The sequence below is a fragment of the Zophobas morio genome, unplaced genomic scaffold (genome assembly GCF_036711695.1).
Source record: "Zophobas morio isolate AGI-343-1 ecotype UQ-CSIRO unplaced genomic scaffold, CSIRO_AGI_Zmor_V1 ptg000049l, whole genome shotgun sequence".
Taxonomy (NCBI): Eukaryota; Metazoa; Arthropoda; class Insecta; order Coleoptera; family Tenebrionidae; genus Zophobas; species Zophobas morio.
This window is the reverse complement of record NW_026972154.1, coordinates 2,950,319-2,968,020: the sequence shown is the minus strand read 5'-3', so window position 1 is coordinate 2,968,020 and position 17,702 is coordinate 2,950,319. Positions and strand designations below refer to the sequence as shown.

Genomic DNA, 17,702 nt, shown 5'->3' with positions numbered 1-17,702 from the left:
AACTCACCATATGATCAGATATTTTTTTAACTGAAATCAACGTGTGGTGAAATAAAAAAATTCCGTGCCGTTAGAATGGCCTTGAGTCATTTTAGTAACATATACAGAGTGAGTCAGTAAGAGCACTTTATTTTATATTTTTTAAGTTTTACACAACGTTGCCAAGTTATTCCAATTCTCTGGAATTTTTTTGGAGATTCTAAAGTTCACAAAATAATTCGCAATAGGATTGATTTTAACAATAGTTGCATTGTAATGTTGTTGTGTTGTAACATAAAAAAAATCTGTATTCAGTTCAGTCGAGGACCCTTTACTTTTTGTTTTTGAAGTAGTTATGTAAGAATCCCAACGGTTCATTCTTATTTTTAAAGTAATTTGTAAGAATTTTGAAGACCCCCTTATGTGTTGTTTTTGAAGTAATTTGAATGAACCTCGGATATCCCTTTTGTTTTTAACTGGTTTGAAATAATCTCTGGGAATTCTTTTGTTTTGTTTTTGAAGTAGTTTGAAAGAGTTTCGGGGTTTCCTTGTCCTATTTTTAAAGTATTTTGAAAGAATCTCCGGGATCCTTGTGTTTTTGAAGTAGTTTGAAAGAATTTCTGATTCCTTCTGTGTGTTATTTTTGAAGTAATTTGAAAAAATCTCGGGAACATCTATTGTTTTGTTTTTGAAGTAATTTGTAAGAATCTCAGGGATCTTTCTGTGAATTATTTTTGAAGCAATTTATTACAATCTCGAAGATCCCTTGTGTTTTGTTTTTGAAGTAGTTTGAAAGAATCCCAAGGGTTCCTGCCTTATTTTTAAAGTAATTTGAAAGAATCTCGGGGAGCTCCTTATGTTTTGTTTTTGAAGTAATTAAAAAGGATCTTGGGGTCTCAGTGTGTCTCGTTTTTGAAGTAAATTGAAAGAATCTCGAAAACCACTTATGTTTTTTTATTGAAGTAATTTAAAATAATCTCGGGAATTTTTCTATGTATTGTTTTTGAAGTAATTTAAAAAAACCTTGGACACCTTTTGAAGCAGTTTTAAAGAATCCCAGAAGTCCATTGTCTTATTTTTAAAGTAATAATATAAGAATCTCGGGGACCCTTTACTTTTTCTTTTTGAAGTAGTTGTGTAAGAATCCCAAAGGTCCATTGTCTTACTTTTAAAGTAATTTGTAAGAATTTTGAGGACCCCCTTATGTGTTCTTTTTGAAGTAATTTGAATGAACCTCGGGGTCCCTTTATGTTTTGTTTATGAAGTAGTTTGAAGGAATCTCGGATGTCCCTTTTGATTTTAATTGGTTTTAAATAATCTCTGGGAATTCTTTTGTTTTGTTTTTGAAGTAGTTTGAAAGAATTTCGGGGTTTCCTTGTCCTATTTTTAAAATAATTTGAAAGAATCTCCGAGGTCACTTTTGTTTTGTTTTTGAAGTAGTTTGAAAAAATCTCCGAGAACCTTGTGTTTTTGAAGTACTTTGAAAGAATTTCTAATACCTTCTGTGTGTTATTCTTGAAGTAATTTGAAAAAATCTCGGGAACATCTATTGTTTTGTTTTTGAAGTAATTTGTAAGAATCTCAGGGATCTTTCTGTGAATTATTTTTTAAACAATTTATTAGAATCTTGAAGGTCCCTTGTGTTTTGTTTTTGAAGTAGTTTGAAAGAATCCCAGGGGACCCTGCCTTATTTTTAAAGTAATTTGAAAGAATCTCGGGGAACTCTTTATGTTATCTTTTTGAAGTAATTACAAATGATCTTGGGGTCTCCGTGTGTCTCGTTTTTGAAGTAGATTGAAAGAATCTCGAAAACCCCTTGTGTTTTGTTATCGAAGTAATTTGAAATAATCTCGGGAATTTTTCTATGTATTGTTTTTGAAGTAATTTAAAAAAATCTTGGACACCTTTTGAAGCAGTTTTACAGAATCCCAGAAGTCCATTATCTTATTTTTAGAGTACTTTATAAGAAGCTCCGAGACCCTTTACTTTTTGTAGTTGTGGAAGAATCCCAAAGGTGCATTGTCTTATTTTTAAAGTAATTTGTAAGAATTTTGAACACCCCCTTATGTGTTGTTTTTGAAGTAATTTGAATGAACCTCGGGGTCCCTTTATGTTTTGTTTATGAAGTAGTTTGAAGGAATCTCGGATATCCCTTTTGTTTTTAATTGGTTTGAAATAATCTCTGGTAATTCTTTTGTTTTGTTTTTGAAGTAGTTTGAAAGAATTTCGGGGTTTCCTTGTCCTATTTTTAAAGTAATTTGAAAGAATCTCCGAGGTCACTTTTGTTTTGTTTTTGAAGTATTTTAAATGAACCTCAGGGATCCTTGTGAGTCTTGTTTTTGAAGTAGTTTGAAAGAATTTCTGATACCTTCTGTGTGTTATTCTTGAAGTAATTGAAAAAAATTTCGGGGACGTCTATTGTTTTGTTTTTGAAGTAGTTTTAAGGAATCTCGAGGATCCCTTGTCTTACTTTTAAATTAATTTGAAAGAATCTCGGGGATCTCCTACAAATCTCGTTTTTGAAGTAATTTGAAAGAATTTCTGGGATCCCTTGTTTTGTTTTTGAAGTAATTTGAAAGAACCTCGGGGATCTTTCTGTGAATGATTTGTGAAGCAATTTATTAGAATCTCGGAGGTCTCTTGTGTTTTATATTTGAAGTAGTTTGAAAGAATCCCAGAGGTCCCTTGTCTTATTTTTAAAGTAATTTGAAAAAATTATGTTATGTTTTGTTTTTGAAGTAATTTCAAAGGATCTTGAGGTCTCCGCGTGCCTCGTTTTTGAAGTAGATTAAAAGAAGCTCGAAAACCACTTGTGTTTTGTTATTGAAGTAATTTCAAAGAATCTCGGGAATTTTTTTATGTATTGTTTTTTAAGTAATTTAAAAAAATGATGGACACCTCTTCTGTTTTGTTTTTGAAGTAGTAGAGTAAGAATCCCAGAGGTCTATTGTCTTACTTTTAAAGTAATTTGTAAGAATTTCGAGGACCCCCTTATGTGTTGTTTTTGAAGTAATTTGAATGAATCTCGGGGTCCCTTTATGTTTTGTTATTGAAGTAGTTTGAAAGGATCTCGGATATCCCGTTTGTTTTTAATTGGTTTGAAATAATCTCTGGGAATTCTTCCTTTTGTTTTTAAAGTAGTTTGAAAGAATCTCGGGGGTTTCTTATGGGTTTTACTATTGAAGTAGTTTGGAAGAATTTCTGGGATCTTTTGTGTTTCATTTTTGACGTAATTTGAAAGATTTCGAGGTTCCCCTGTGGGTCTTGCGTTTCAAGTAATTTGAATGAATCTTGAAGACCACTTACGTTTTGTTTTTGAAGTAATTTGAAAAAATCTCGGGAATCCTTCTGCGTCTTGTTTTTAAAGTAATTTGGTAGAATCTCTGGGGAATCTTGTGTTTTGTTTTTAAAGTAGGGGAATCTCCTATGGGTCTTGCTTTTAAAGTAGTTTGAAAGAATTTCTGGGACCTTTTGTGTTTCATATTTGCGTCCCTTGCCTTATTTTTAAAGTAATTTGAAAGAATCTCGGGGAGCCCCTTATGTTTTGTTTTTGAAGTAATTTTAAATGATCTTGGGGTCTCGGTCTTTCTTGTTTTTGAAGTAGATTGAAAGAATTTCGAAAATCAATTGTGTTTTGTTACTGAAGTATTTTGAAAGAATCTCGGGGTCCCTTTTATGTTTTGTTTTTGAAGTAGTTTGAAAGAATCTCCGAGGTCATTTTTGTTTTGTTTTTAAAGCAGTTTGAAAAAATCGCGGGATCCTTGTGGGTCTTGTTTTTGAACTAGTTTGAAAGAATTTCTGGTACCTTCATTGTGTTATTTTTTAAGTAATTTTAAAGGATTTTTCTGTGAAATACATATTTTCGAAGCAGTTTATTAGAATCTCGAAGGCCACTTATGTTTTGTTTTCAAAGTAGTAGAAAATACATACCTAGAGGACCTCTTTTGTTCTGTTTTTGAAGTAGTTTGAAAAAATCTCGTGGACCACAATTTGGGTTAGTAATGCTAAGAAATTTTTTGTTTTTTTCGCGTTACTTTTATTTACTGAGTACAGTGAAAACATGTGTTAAAACTAAGGGCGTGTAAAATTTAGTTTGTACTTTCACATAAAAAAAACATCTTTTTTATACAAAATGAATCGCCTTCAACGCCACAGTCCGCCTCAACGAGGGTAATTTGTCCAATATCAGTAAATTAATGATTTTCTAATCCGAAAAAAAAACACGTGTTCATGGTTCTAATGCAATTTAACAATCAAGCAAATGTTCATATAAAACACATTGCGGAATTTTAGCACGCCAAAATGAAAAGTCTCGATGTTTTTACTGAAGTTACTACATTATCACTCGAGATAGGTAAATAGTTCATTTACAGCATTTAATCTTAACCGTTGATCTAATTTGAGAGAAAGAACCTTGGAAATTATCATCAGTTAAATTAATATCATCGTAGGAGTGTGAATTTTAGGTTTGTTTTCTTACAACAGCATGTGAATGTTTATCCGCAATAACGCAATTTTCAACCCTAGTGAATCAAATTGTCTAGTTGGCTGGAAGCCCCATGAAAGTGGATGATTAAAATCCACAACGCTCTGGGCCTATAGTTAGGCAAACAGACCTTCGCGAGAAGACGCCCTTCGCACCGCTGTCGCTTGTTTTTCAGTCATCTTTGTTCCTTTTTGCTCGATTGTTCATATTTAAATTTACGGCCGCACAATCGTAACAACTGGACTATTACGATTCAATTACTTTAATGATGATTTCCTCTTCCTGTGTTTAAATTCGTGACATTCAAAAATTTACGTCATAATATTTGATTTCATTTTTTAAAGATGGAGAAGAGTTTTGCAGATTTTAACCATTTCCTTACCTTAGCATATTTCAACAGTAAAACGCTTTCAGAAACTTGATGACAAAATTTCTTTTGTAAATGTTACTCCAAATTTTAGTTTTGATAATATATTCATCTTTTTTTGAAAACTAAAAAATATCCATTGCATAAATCTTCATACCAAAAAACGTTCCAACATGCACCCGTTGTGCGTCAGAGGAAAGGGAAGCTTTATCTCAATAACTCCAGAGCAATTATTTATCGATGAAGCCGCCGATCGGTGAGGAAGGTCAGTTGTGTAACGCTTGAATAAAAGCAATTATGATTCATTGCGGTTTTGCTTTTTCTTTACTTTCGGTAATTGTGGATGACTTGTGTGAGTTTGGTAACAGCGGTTTAGGAGGTTAATTGCCTTAATAAGAAAGCAAGATAAACCGGCAATTAATTGGAAACTGCTGTTTTGACTGCTATTAGTACTTGCTGAAGCTGAAAAAAAAAAGTAGAACTGTTCTAAGCCGATTTTAGCCGCAGAAACTGGTAGTTTGCATTCAACCGGTGAAAAGAAGTACTTCGAGCGCATAAATATCGTGTTATAAAGTGAATGATAGTTCTTTGTTTCTCCGACAAATCGAGTGTCTATATTTAGCAAAAAATTGTGAGTAGGTATCTGTTATTCGTCTGTTGGTTTCAAATTTCAGTTCTGCGATGTTACGTCACCATTATTTTATATGTGTTTTGCTGTGCGGTAGTAATAGCCATTTTTACAACACCTACACGTTGTTACCTTCAAAGTGTTCACTGGCGCATTATTATTATTAGCATTTCCTGATCGCTTTATTTCAGACTGAGTAGTAAACACAACATTGTATCCTTTGTACGTCACAATGGATCAACGTCAGTTTCGTTTACTAGCACTCTTACACACTACGATGCGCCCATGACCCATTTGATGTGCGTAGGGTAAGCCCCAGACCGCACTGACAATGTCCACTTTCACAGACGAAACGTCTCAAACATTACTCAATATTCGTCTAGATTCAAGTTCAAGCGTTGCAACTTTTTTGTAAGCACTTGTAACCTTTGCATAAGACATTTTTTGTCCTTGGTTTTTAAGCATTTCTCTTTCGATTTCGACCCGTGTCATTGGCATTGATTTGAAACGAGTTTTATGTATTTATATTTTTCACATTTGATTACACGGTTGTTTTGAACCTGAAAATCGTTACACTTGTTGTGGCCGCTTTTCATCGACTTTCTTTCAGTCGGTCGCTAACTGAAAACCCAAATAAAGGTACTAATCAATCGTACCGTACATTTCGGCTCATAAAACAAACATTTGTACATTTTTACATAATAACAATGTCACAAACCGTGTCCTAAGGTAAACAAAAAGTGAAAAATCAGGATGTGGAAAACCTTAGTGGTTTCGGCTTAAATAAATAGGAGTTTGTCGTCACGTTCCAAGACATTTGGTAATAGTTTAATTATTGTTTACTTTGTGTTGTTGTTGACTTCAACTTGATTTGCTGCAAAGAGACGAAAAAGCTCGCCTTGGAAAGTGAAAACTTTACAAAAATAATTTATGATGTATTATGTCGGTACAGATTAGTCACTCGATTAATATTTTTGGAGCAAAACGTCTTGCAACACTCGGTATTTCCACTTTCGCGCAATTGACAGATGGTACCATTTCTGACCTGTACTTTTTAATATCGTTGTCTTATTTTTGTAGGTTGGTATTGTGATTTCAGCGATTGCATCGCGAGCTACTTTTTTTTCGTCGTTTTTGTATTGCTACTTCGTGTCAAAATTCCTTTTACTTTTTTCCCCACAGTGGAATTGTTCATCTGTGGCGTGTTCAATATTGGTAAGCCTGTAAGAATAACCTTTATAAAAACGGAAACATTTCAAAACACAATGTTGTTCTAGTTGGGCAATAGATGACACACATTTAACATTGGAAGATTAAAAAAAAAGCGAGTAGGTACGTTCACTTGGATTAATTACGGACTATTTGCTATACCTACGGTGTGAAACGATCTTAATATTGCGCGTTAAAATGTTTTTCGAGACAGAAATGTCATCGGGAAAACCACTGAATATTAATATAATATGCCAAATAAAACTAATATAATGACACCAGATGCAAATATTTATTGTTCAAGTTTTTGCGTTAAAATAGTTATTTTCCGTCTGTTGTTAAATTTGTAGCCACGCTATAAAGACACATCTATAATTATGCAATACCTTAATTAACATTATCTGATACGTTGTTTTTTTTTTTTGTCTAGAAGTTTGACGGGATTCACGAGCCATAAATTTTGGTTATATCATAGAACCATAACCGGGTGAACAATATATCACACTGGGTTTTCCAAACCCAAAATAAACTTTCAATCCACTCCGTTGTGTAGGTGTAATTAACATTTGACAGAGTTGTTCAAAATTTTAATTTTTTTTATACGGAAAAGTGAGGTTAAGTTATACCACTCCGTACACAAGCCCAACTTGATGACTTTTTCAATTGAGCACCCAGTATGATCGTGATCTATCTATTTTCATATATCTGTGGAATACTCAGCACCTTGTATATTACGTGTAATAAAGAGAGCTAGCCTCTATAAAACCATGTGAAAAATATGAATGCTGTGAGTAAATATGTTAACTATCACCTGTCAACGACCTCGACATATTGGAAGCAACTCTTTTTATGTCATATACATTTTTATTACACTTCCGTGTTTTGAATGGATTTATATGTTGAAAACACGTGTTATTTCAACTCTATACGGTGATCCAAAAATTGCGGGAAAGCTCGAAAATGGTTCAAAAAATCCCTGCACCTAAAGTTCACATATGTTTACTAACTATGTTGATTATGTTGGTACTTTAAGAAGTGGTGGCGATTGTTGATTTTAAGAAAAATAATCTACTATAATCTTTTTGAATATTTCTAGACTTTCATGAGTGTCTAGAAATTTACAAATATTAACGGACTTAACATTCGTGGAAGATATTCAAACTTATAGAACAATTTCTTTTCAAATTGGTTAAAAAAAAGTCAGTCATGCAAGGAGACAACGCTGTTGAAAAAATTTCCTGTTGAAGTGAAAAATGTTCTGTTTCATACAGATGTTTATTAATTCTCTTACTGTGGTAAAATTGACAAAATTAATCAACAAGGTAAAATTGTTTTGTTAATATTCAGATCCCATATTTTGTGTTCAATCTAATCTAGATATATATTTTTGAAAAACATAAGGAAGTATTATAATAGAGTCGGTCCATTGGGTAACTGACTACTTTTATATTTTCTCGACGTGGCATGCCCCCTAGAAGGTAAAAGATAAAAGAGGTTATTGATTATATGTATAAATAACATACTCCTTATATATGTAGTTTATGAAACCGTGTTGAGTTTTTCCTCTAATCAACCAGGTCTGTCAAAATCTGTAGTTCTGTATTAAATATTATGCTTAAAAATGAAAATTTTGGCGATTTGACAAAAAAAATTTACAATTTCTGGATAAATATAAAATAATATAATTAAATGATATTCATGGTGAAGCCGATAATTTTCCTTTCCCTAATACAATTCTGTCACTATTGGTATTACTCTGCATCTATTCAAATTGATATACGCATCGAAAGCGAAAATGTTGATGACGGCATCATCACAGAATTTTGTGATGAAAACACTCACTTGAAACATAAACATAGTATGCTCCTTATTATCTTATTCCATAAAAATTCAAATATGTTGAAACTTTGATAAAAAAATAAATGTATAGGGTGTTCGATATTAAAAATATAATTACCATTGAGGTTTGAGATGATGTGAGTACTGTTAAACTGCGTCAAACAATATTTTCATTAGTCCACTATAAATGGTTAATCTTTTGACACCACCCAGTTGGAACACCTTGTATATATGTTATATATACCGGGTGTGTGTAAGCACGTAGTCCTCGATATTTCATTAATGATTAGAAAGTTGCGCGTTTCTTTCTCCTTAACTTTATCAGTATTGCAACTATAGTTTATTTTTGAAATTCCAATGTAACATTATTCCATTTTTCTAGAATTTTTTAACAATGCGAGAGTTCACAAAAATAAAATTTTAATACACAGACTGTTTATCAAAAAAATCTAAAACTTTTCAATTTTCAAAATTGGAACACTCTGTATTTTATTGTTGCATCTTACTAAATTTTTTGTTCCCTCACGCTAACTTTCAACTTCAAATATTGAAAATAGATAACAAATAAGAGGAACAACACAAAAAAATTGGTCGAAAGTTGTTTCGGGAGAACTTTCCTCGCACCGCAGGTACAATAAAACATATCTTGCATTTTTTTTAGTACTTGCTAAGTTAAGACTGATGGCAAATTACTCAAATTACATATCCCCTAAGAAAATAGACGGCGGGTGGGCGGGGCTGTTGCTTACTTATAAAAAATGATTCTGTAGGAAAAAGTTAAACTTAGCCCCGCCCACCCACCCCTCTCGCATTTTTTCTTCAGAAATAAAAAATAAATAGTATAAAAAATAATTACGATTAACGCTTTTTTTACGCCTACGTTCTATTAGTCCCCATTCTCACTTTACACAAGAACATATAATTCACCACGCCCACCCACCCCGCCTCCATTTCAGTGATTCATTTTGTTTAGTCCGAATGAAAGGCCGATCTCAATTGAAGCGAGATAAAATCGTTAGAATGAGTAGATCGTGTGTGGGCAGTGCCAGTATCTGCTAAGATAAGATTGATTTTGGTAAATGATCTACCCTCTAAGAAAAAAAAGGTAAGTGGGCGGGCCTAAAACATGCTAAGCTAGGACTGAACAATATTAAGAGTAAGCACTGAAACGAAGTAAGGGGTGGGTGGGCGGGGCGTAGCATTTTTTTAAGTTTTTACTTTACACAATTTTGTGATGACCCCATCAACATTTTTGCAAGGACACGTATAGGAACTTGGATTGGTGCACTGTAGTACCTGCTAAGATAAGATTGAATTTGGTAAATGACTGAACAATATTAAAAGTAATCACTGGAATGAAGAGGGGGTGGGTGGGCGGGGCTGTCGCTTGATTATAAAAGATTCTGTAGGAAAAATTTAAACTTAGCCCCGCCCCCCACTCCTTCCCTCATTTTTTTCTTCAGAAATAAAAAATAAGTAGTATAGAAAAAAAATTACGATTAACGCTTTTTTTAAGCCTACATTCTAACTATTAGTCCCCATTCTCACTTTACAAAGAACATATAATTCACCCCACCTACCCACCCCGCCTCGATTTCAGTGATTCCTTTTGTCTAGTACGAATGAATTATGGATCTCAATTGAAGAGAGATAAAATCGTTAGAATGAGAACATCATGCGTGGGAGGGGCTATTATCTGCTAAGATAAGTTTGATTTTGGTAAATGACCTACCCACTAAGAAAATAAAGGGCGGGTGGGGGGAGGCAGTATTTCTTAAGATAAGATTTATTTTGGTAAATGACATATCTTCTAAGAAAAAAAAGGGTGGGTGGGCGGGGCTAAAGCTTGCTAAGTTAGAACTGAACAATATTAAGAGTAGTCACTGAAACAAAGAAGGGGTGGGTCGGCGGGGCGTAGCATTTTCAAGTTGAGTTTATACTTTACACAATTTTATGATGACCGCTTTAACATTTTTGCAAGGACACATATATGAACTTGAATTTGTGCAGTGTAGTACTTGCTAAGATAAGACTGACTGGGGCAAATTACATACTCCCTAAGAGAATAGAGGGCGGGTGGGCGGGGCTAGTACTTGTTAAGATAATATTGATTTCGGTAAATGATTGAACAATATTAAGAGTAATCACTGGAATGAAGAGGGGGTGGGTAGGCGGTACTGTTGCTTGCTTATAAAAGACTCTGTAGGAAAAAGTTAAACTTAGCCCCACGCACCCACCCACCCGCTCTCTCATTTTTTTTCTTCAGAAATAAAAAATAAGTAGTATAACAAAAAAATTACGATAAACGCTTTTTTTTAAGCCTACGTTCTATTAGTCCCCATTCTCACTTTACCAAAAACATATAATTCACCCCGCCTACCCACCCCGCCTCCATTTCAGTGATACATTTTGTCTAGTACAAATGAAATGTGGATCTCAATTGAAGAGAGATAAAATCGTTAGAATGAGAACACCGTGTGTGGGAGGGGCTAGTATCTGCTAAGATAAGATTGATTTTGATAAATGACATATCTTCTAAAAAAAAAAGTGTGGGTGGGCGGGGCTAAAACTTCCTAAGTTAGAACTGAATAATGTTAAGAATAGTCACTGAAACGAAGAAGGGGTGGGTGGGCGGGGCGGAGCATTTTTAAGTTGAGTTTTTACACAATTTTGTGATGACCTTATCAACATTTTTGCAAGGATACGTATGAACTTGGATTGGTGCGGTGTAGTACTTGCTAAGATAAGCCTGACTGTGGCAAATTACATACCCCCTAAGAAAATAGAGGGTGGGTGGGCGGGGCTAGTACTTGTTAAGATAAGGTTGAATTTGGTAAATGACTGAACAATATTAAGAAGAGTAATCACTGGAATGAAGAAGGAGCGGGTGGGCGGGGCTGTCGCTTGCTTATAAAAGATTCTGTGTGTGGCCGGTGGTTGGTAAATGACATACCCTCTAAGAAAATAAAGAGTGGGTGGAGGACTAATACTTGTTAAGATAAGATTGATTTTGGTAAATGACATCTTCTAAGAAAAGAAGGGTGGGTGGGTGGGGCTAAAACTTTGTAAGTTAGGACTGAACAATATTAACAGTAGTCACAGTAGCTGGGCTACTGCTTGCTCAGAACTAGAAAAAAGCTAAATTTAGCTCCGCCCACCTCCTTTCTCCATTTCATTGACTTATTTTATTTAGTGTAAAATGGAAATTGAAAAATAACAGTATTGTATTCCCAAAATTTTCTCGAAAAATGGAGTGAGCTGTTCCTGATTTGGTCAATAAAATAAATTGACTCATTAATTTTTTTGAGACACCCTATATAAGCAAATCTAAAAAATATTAATCACAAGTATAGACTCATCATATTTTGCACATTTAAGGGGAATGAGCAAATACATTTTGATCAAAAATTTACCATTCTTATGATAACTTTAAAACTTTTCCAAGATTTCAAAGCATTCGGTTTTGCAGTTTCTGATTATATCAATCAAATAAACTCACGCATTCATTAATTTTTTCAGTCACCCTGTATAAGCAAATTAAAAAAATATGAATGGAAAGATAAATCACAAGTATAAACTCATCATATTTTCGACATTTTATTTCCTAGATACACCATATCTTTAACCTGTTCGTCTTTTTGTTGAATTTTAATGGAAGAGTAAAATGTTCCTGTCTTTCGAACACTATTATTTATTTTATTGCGACACGTGTTTCGGCCGAAAATAAAGTAAGGCCATCTTCAGGTTAGAATTTTGTGGACAAAATTGTTATTTCTAGGTTATGTCTAGGTGTACCTGTAAACTGTAAACTTACCTATCAAACACACTCTAAAACTTAAAAGTACAAAATGAAATAAGATGAAATTGTTATCAACAAAGGTTGTGGAAATTAATTGTTCTAATCGTTGTAAAAATTAAGTTTCTGTACATTAAGAACAAATTTTATTTATACTAAGTACAACAACTAAAACAAAATATTATTGCGACACATATTTTAAAAAACGTTGCAATGTCGCGTCGCATTGGAATTTCACAACCTAAGAATATGTATAAATACAGGGTGATGAAAAAATTATGTATATGCTCGATGGTACGTTGTTAAGAAGAATCTGCAGAACTCGAAAATTATGGTTAAAATTTTTTTTCAAAATATTAAATTTCAAAATTGAAAAATTAACTTCGTAATTCTGATATGTTTTACTGTGAATTTAATTGAAAATCTAAAATTCCAACAAAAATTGTTAAAACTAACATCTGTCAGCAGTAAAACATTACATTGTGAATCGTATTCTAGCAAATTGTATTAAAATATAAATAATTAATCATTTAACTATTTATTAGATAATGCAAATCCTTCTACAAGCTGAAAACAATGGCGTTTACAGAATTTTGATATTTCTAATCGTTGTCAAGATACAAAGTTGCGAAATTTTAACTCAAACTGATCCTTAAAAAATAACTTTCTTTGATTCTTATTTTTTCTTCTCAAAAAGTCACTTATAACAAATCTCATAGAACAAAAATTGTTTTCAAAATATGAATTTTTATAACAAAACACAATGTATTTAACACGACTTTACGATGACGTCATTAATATTTTGGAGTGACATTATAATTGTTATTAATGTTATTATTGTTTTATTGCACCAATTTCCTATATTTCATTAGGAAAGCAAAAATAAAAAATATTCATTCAAGGAAGAGAATGCAAAAACTACTCCACCCATGATAACACGGAAAGATGGAAAAATACAGTGCGAAATAATTTCAGCGACAATGACCTTTTAAAAATCTAATGATAGAAGGATACAAATTAGACCGCATAAATTAGGTATACCAAATATAATGCAATTATAGAACCAACATTTAACAGGTCACAGCGAAAATTTAATCAGTCACGCAGAAACAAGTAAATTATGCGTTGAATTAAACGTGAGGTGACGAATAGAACAACTCATAAACCTCCTACTATCTAACGTTGCTCTAGATTTAGCCACATAAATTAGAACGTTATGGAAAAATCCGTACGACTCCAGCAGCAAACGCCCTCCAGCTGCGGATTTTTCCACCTTGCTTGAAAACTGAAAGTCGCAAAAACTCCAATGACAGTGACCTTACATCTCCTGATACGTCTTAGATAATCGTCCTTTCGTGTACTATAACAACATAACAACCCACATGCAATCTAGGAAATAATTTAAAAAGCACACAATTAAAAAATCTTTCGCAATTATCGCTCGGCTCTTTGTTGTGTTAAATGCACCCCCCTCCAAAGATCACGCTATATGAAAATTCCTATTAAGTAAGGTCAGTGATTGCGCAAACCCGACACGAAAATTTCGGCTACTACATCACCATTAGAAACAACTTCCTCCATAACCGCCAAATTACGAATTAAATCACCAAGTTACGAATTAAAGACAAGTGAAGGTGATCCTTCGACTTCCTCCAGGTTTCGCGTTACGTAAAGGCGCTTCCTACTCGGGACGCAGAATTACGAGTATACTACGATACAAGAACAATTAGTGGTGTTAGTGCGAATTGATCGAAGTAGGTCAGTGTGAGCCTACTCGACGCACTTATTAAAAAACTAAATCAGGTCTCATGCAATGAAGTCAATCAATTGCAGGTCGAGCCATAAGATGCCCCACGAACGCAGCTGAATCTAGTCGCCAGGGATCAGGGATGTCTACCGTAGAGGACGAGATCAGCACTGCTGATACTGAAGATGCACTCATCAAGGGTTCGAGACACAGCTCGGAGACGATCAGCACGACGGAGCGCAAGCACAAAACGAAATGCGGTGAGTTGTTGCATTGTTATTAGTGTTATTATCGGCGTTGGTGTGTTATTATTATCGTTATTATTGCTATTATTGCACTGTTATTATCTGGGTAGCAATCGAAGAATGGTCAGAAAATTGTTGCCATTAACTCGTGTCCTTCAGGTATTGAGGAACCAAACTTGGACGAAAATGTTTTCAAAAAATTGGTCGAAGGTTATTTCGACAGAACTTCCCTTGCCTCTGACTTACAATCCAACAAATTCCACTTTGAAAAATTATATTTGTTTGCGACTTTGGTTTTCTGATAACCACTTCCGCAGCTTTTTTGACTTGGATTTTTCAAATTTTCTCAATTTTTCATTTTTTTGTTTCTTCAGTTTTTCGAGTTTTCAAGTTTAAATTTATCAGTTTTTCAATTTTCCAACTTTTGAATTTTTTAATTTTGACGTTAGAAGAGAAATTTTGTTGAAAAAATGGTTACATTACCATTTTTGTCACAAGTATTGCACAAATTTTAGATTTTACTATTTTTCGATTTTGCAGTGTTCTGATTGTATCGTTTTTATTTTTTCAGTATGAAATTTTAAATTTTTTGATTTTTCAATTTTTCGGTTTTTCAACATTTAGATATTTTAATTTTTCGTTTCTTCAATTTTTGATTTGTAATTTTTATAGTTTTCATTTTAAATTTATAACAATAATTATAATTTTTAAAAATTTTCACTTTTCCACTTACAATTTTTCGATTTTTTCAATTATTGCATTTTAAAACCTTTTCATTTATTCGATTGTTCAAGTTTTCAATTTCTCGATATTTAATTTTTGAATTTTTCGATGTTTCAAGTTTGCAATTTTTCGATTTTTCAATTTTAATGATTATATAATTTTTTGATTTTCCAATTATTCGATTTGCATTTTTCGATTTTGCAATGTGTCGTTTCTTTTTCAATTTATAATTTTTTAATTTCCCGATATTTAATTTTTCAATTTTTCGGTGTTTCCAGGTTACGGTTTTTCAATTTTACAAATTTTTATCATTCTATAATTTTTCGATTTTCCAATTTTTGGACTCAATTAGTTTTTTGTTCTTTTCAATTTTTCGATACTTTATTTTTTTTCGATTTTTAAGTTTCTCGATTTTTAGTTTCTCATTGTTTCAATTATTCGTTTCTTCAGTTTTCGAGTTTTTTACTTCTTCGATTTTTAATTTTTGAATTTCCCAATAATTAATTTTCCGATTTTTCGATATTTCAAAGTTACAGTTTTTCGATTTTACAAATTTTATCATTCTGTAATAAGTTTTCGATTTTCCAATTTTTCAGTTCAATTCGTTTTTTGTTTCTTCAGTTCTTCGATTAGCATTTTTCGATTTTGCAATTTCTCGTTTCTTTACTTTTTCGATTTTTCAATTTTTTGATTTTTCAACTTTTCGAATCGAAAAAATGGGAAAATTGCAAAATTGTAAAATTGAAAAAGCAAAAATGAAATTACGAAAAAGTATAAAATGAAAACTTTGAAAAATCAAGGACTTCAAAAATTGAAGAAACAAAAATTAAAAAATCGAAGGATTAAAAATTGAGACAAATTTTTTATTTTTCCAATTTTACGATTTTAGAATTTTTCGATTTTTCAATTATTGAATTTTAAAACCTTTTTGTTTATTTGATTGTTTAAGTTTTCGATATTTAATTTTTCAATTTTTCCATGTGTCAAGGTTTCAATTTTTCGATTTTACAAATTTTACCATTCTATACTTTTTCGATTTTCAAATTTTTCGATTTAATTCGTTTTTTGTTTTTTTCTATGTTTCAGTTTTTCGATTCTCCAAACCTTCGATTTGCAGTTTTTCAATTTTGTAATTTCTCCTTTCTTTACTTTTTCAATTTTTAATTTTTGAATTTCCCAATATTTAAGTTATTCAATTTTTCGATGTTTCAAGGTTGCAGTTTTTCGATTTTCCAAATTTTATCATTTTATAATTTTTCGATTTTCCAATTCTTCGATTCAGTTCGTTTTCTGTTCTTTCTAATTTTTCGATGCATTACTATTTTTTCAATTTTTAGGTTTCTCGATTTTTAGTTTCTCAATGTTTTAATAAAGACTTTCGGTTCTACAGTTGTTCAATGTGCATTTTTTAGATTTTGCAATTTCTCGTTTCTTTACTTTTTCGATTTTTGAACTTTTCGAATCAAAAAATGGAAAAATTACAAAATTGTAAAATTGAAAAAACAAATGTGAAATTACGAAAAAGTATAAAATGAAAATTTTGAAATATCTAAAAATTGGAAATCAAGGAATTGAAAAATTGAAGGATTGAAAACTGAGAAACTTCAAAATCGAAAAATCGAAATGTTGAAATTTAAAGAAATCGAAAAATCGAGAAACTGAAAAAATCAAAAACTGAAAATTAGAAAAATTGAATAAACGAGAAATTATTAAATCGAAAGAAACATTGAAAAACAAAGGAAATGAAAAAACGAGGAATTGCGATATAAAATCGGAAAATGAAAATTCAAAAATACGGAAATCGAAAAATAAAAATCAAGAATTTGAAAAATTGAGGAAATAAAGAATTGAAAAATGAAAAAATGAAAAACGTAATATCGCAAAATTGCCAAACTGTAAATCGAAAAACTGAAAAAACCAAAAATTAGGAAACCAAAGAAAAACGAATAACGAAAAATTATAATATAAAAAAATTGGTCGAAACTAAATAAATCCAGATTTTTCGAATTTTATTTTTTATGATAACCTTTATAAGTTAAAATAAATATGTAATAATAAAGTAGATGTAAGAAAGCATGCTTAGCGTTTGTTTCAAGTGAGTTTTTTCATTACAAAATTGTGTGATGACGTAACGTATAACAGTTTGGATACATGCAGTGTGATACTTATAATAACAGTAATGACTAATGAAATTACGAAAAATAATGAAATGACAACTTTGAAAAATCTAGAAATTTGAAATCAAAGACTTCAAAATTCAGGAAACGAGACACTAAAAAATCGAAGGATTAAAAATTGAGAAACCTCAAAATCGAAATTAATTAAATTGAAATTTAAAGAAATCGAAAAGTCGAATAATTCAGAGTTAAAAACTGCAAAAATTTAAAAATTTAAAAATTGAATACACGAAAAATTATAAAATCGAAAGAAGTATATTGAGAAAACAAAGGAAATGAAAAAACGAGAAATTGTAATATAAAATCTAAACAAGAAAATTCAAAAATAGAGAAAATGAAAAATAAAAATGAAGAACTTGACAAATTGAGGAAAGAAAAAAAATGAAAAATCGAAAAATTAAAAATACAATATCACAAAATTGCAAAATTGTAAATCGAAAAACTGAAAAAACGAAAAATTGAAAGTTTGGAAGTGGAGGAATTGAAAAATTGAAAAAATTAAAGTT

The 17,702-nt window shown here is 31.8% G+C and overlaps 1 protein-coding gene across 3 annotated transcripts in view; it reads left to right on the top strand.

Annotated features, from left to right (window-relative positions):
* The window catches only part of LOC135142613 (scavenger receptor class B member 1-like), an 88,603-nt gene that overhangs the window by 40,590 nt on the left and 30,311 nt on the right, over positions 1-17,702 (top strand). For 2 of the 3 annotated variants that reach the window (XM_064074352.1, XM_064074353.1), the window contains exon 2: positions 14,138-14,311. In XM_064074352.1, the coding sequence (XP_063930422.1) occupies positions 14,194-14,311 (118 nt within the window). In that variant the 5' untranslated portion in view covers positions 14,138-14,193. Of the gene's footprint in view, positions 1-5,392; positions 5,464-14,137; positions 14,312-17,702 lie in introns of those variants that run through there. The other variant, XM_064074354.1, reaches the window with a different exon arrangement.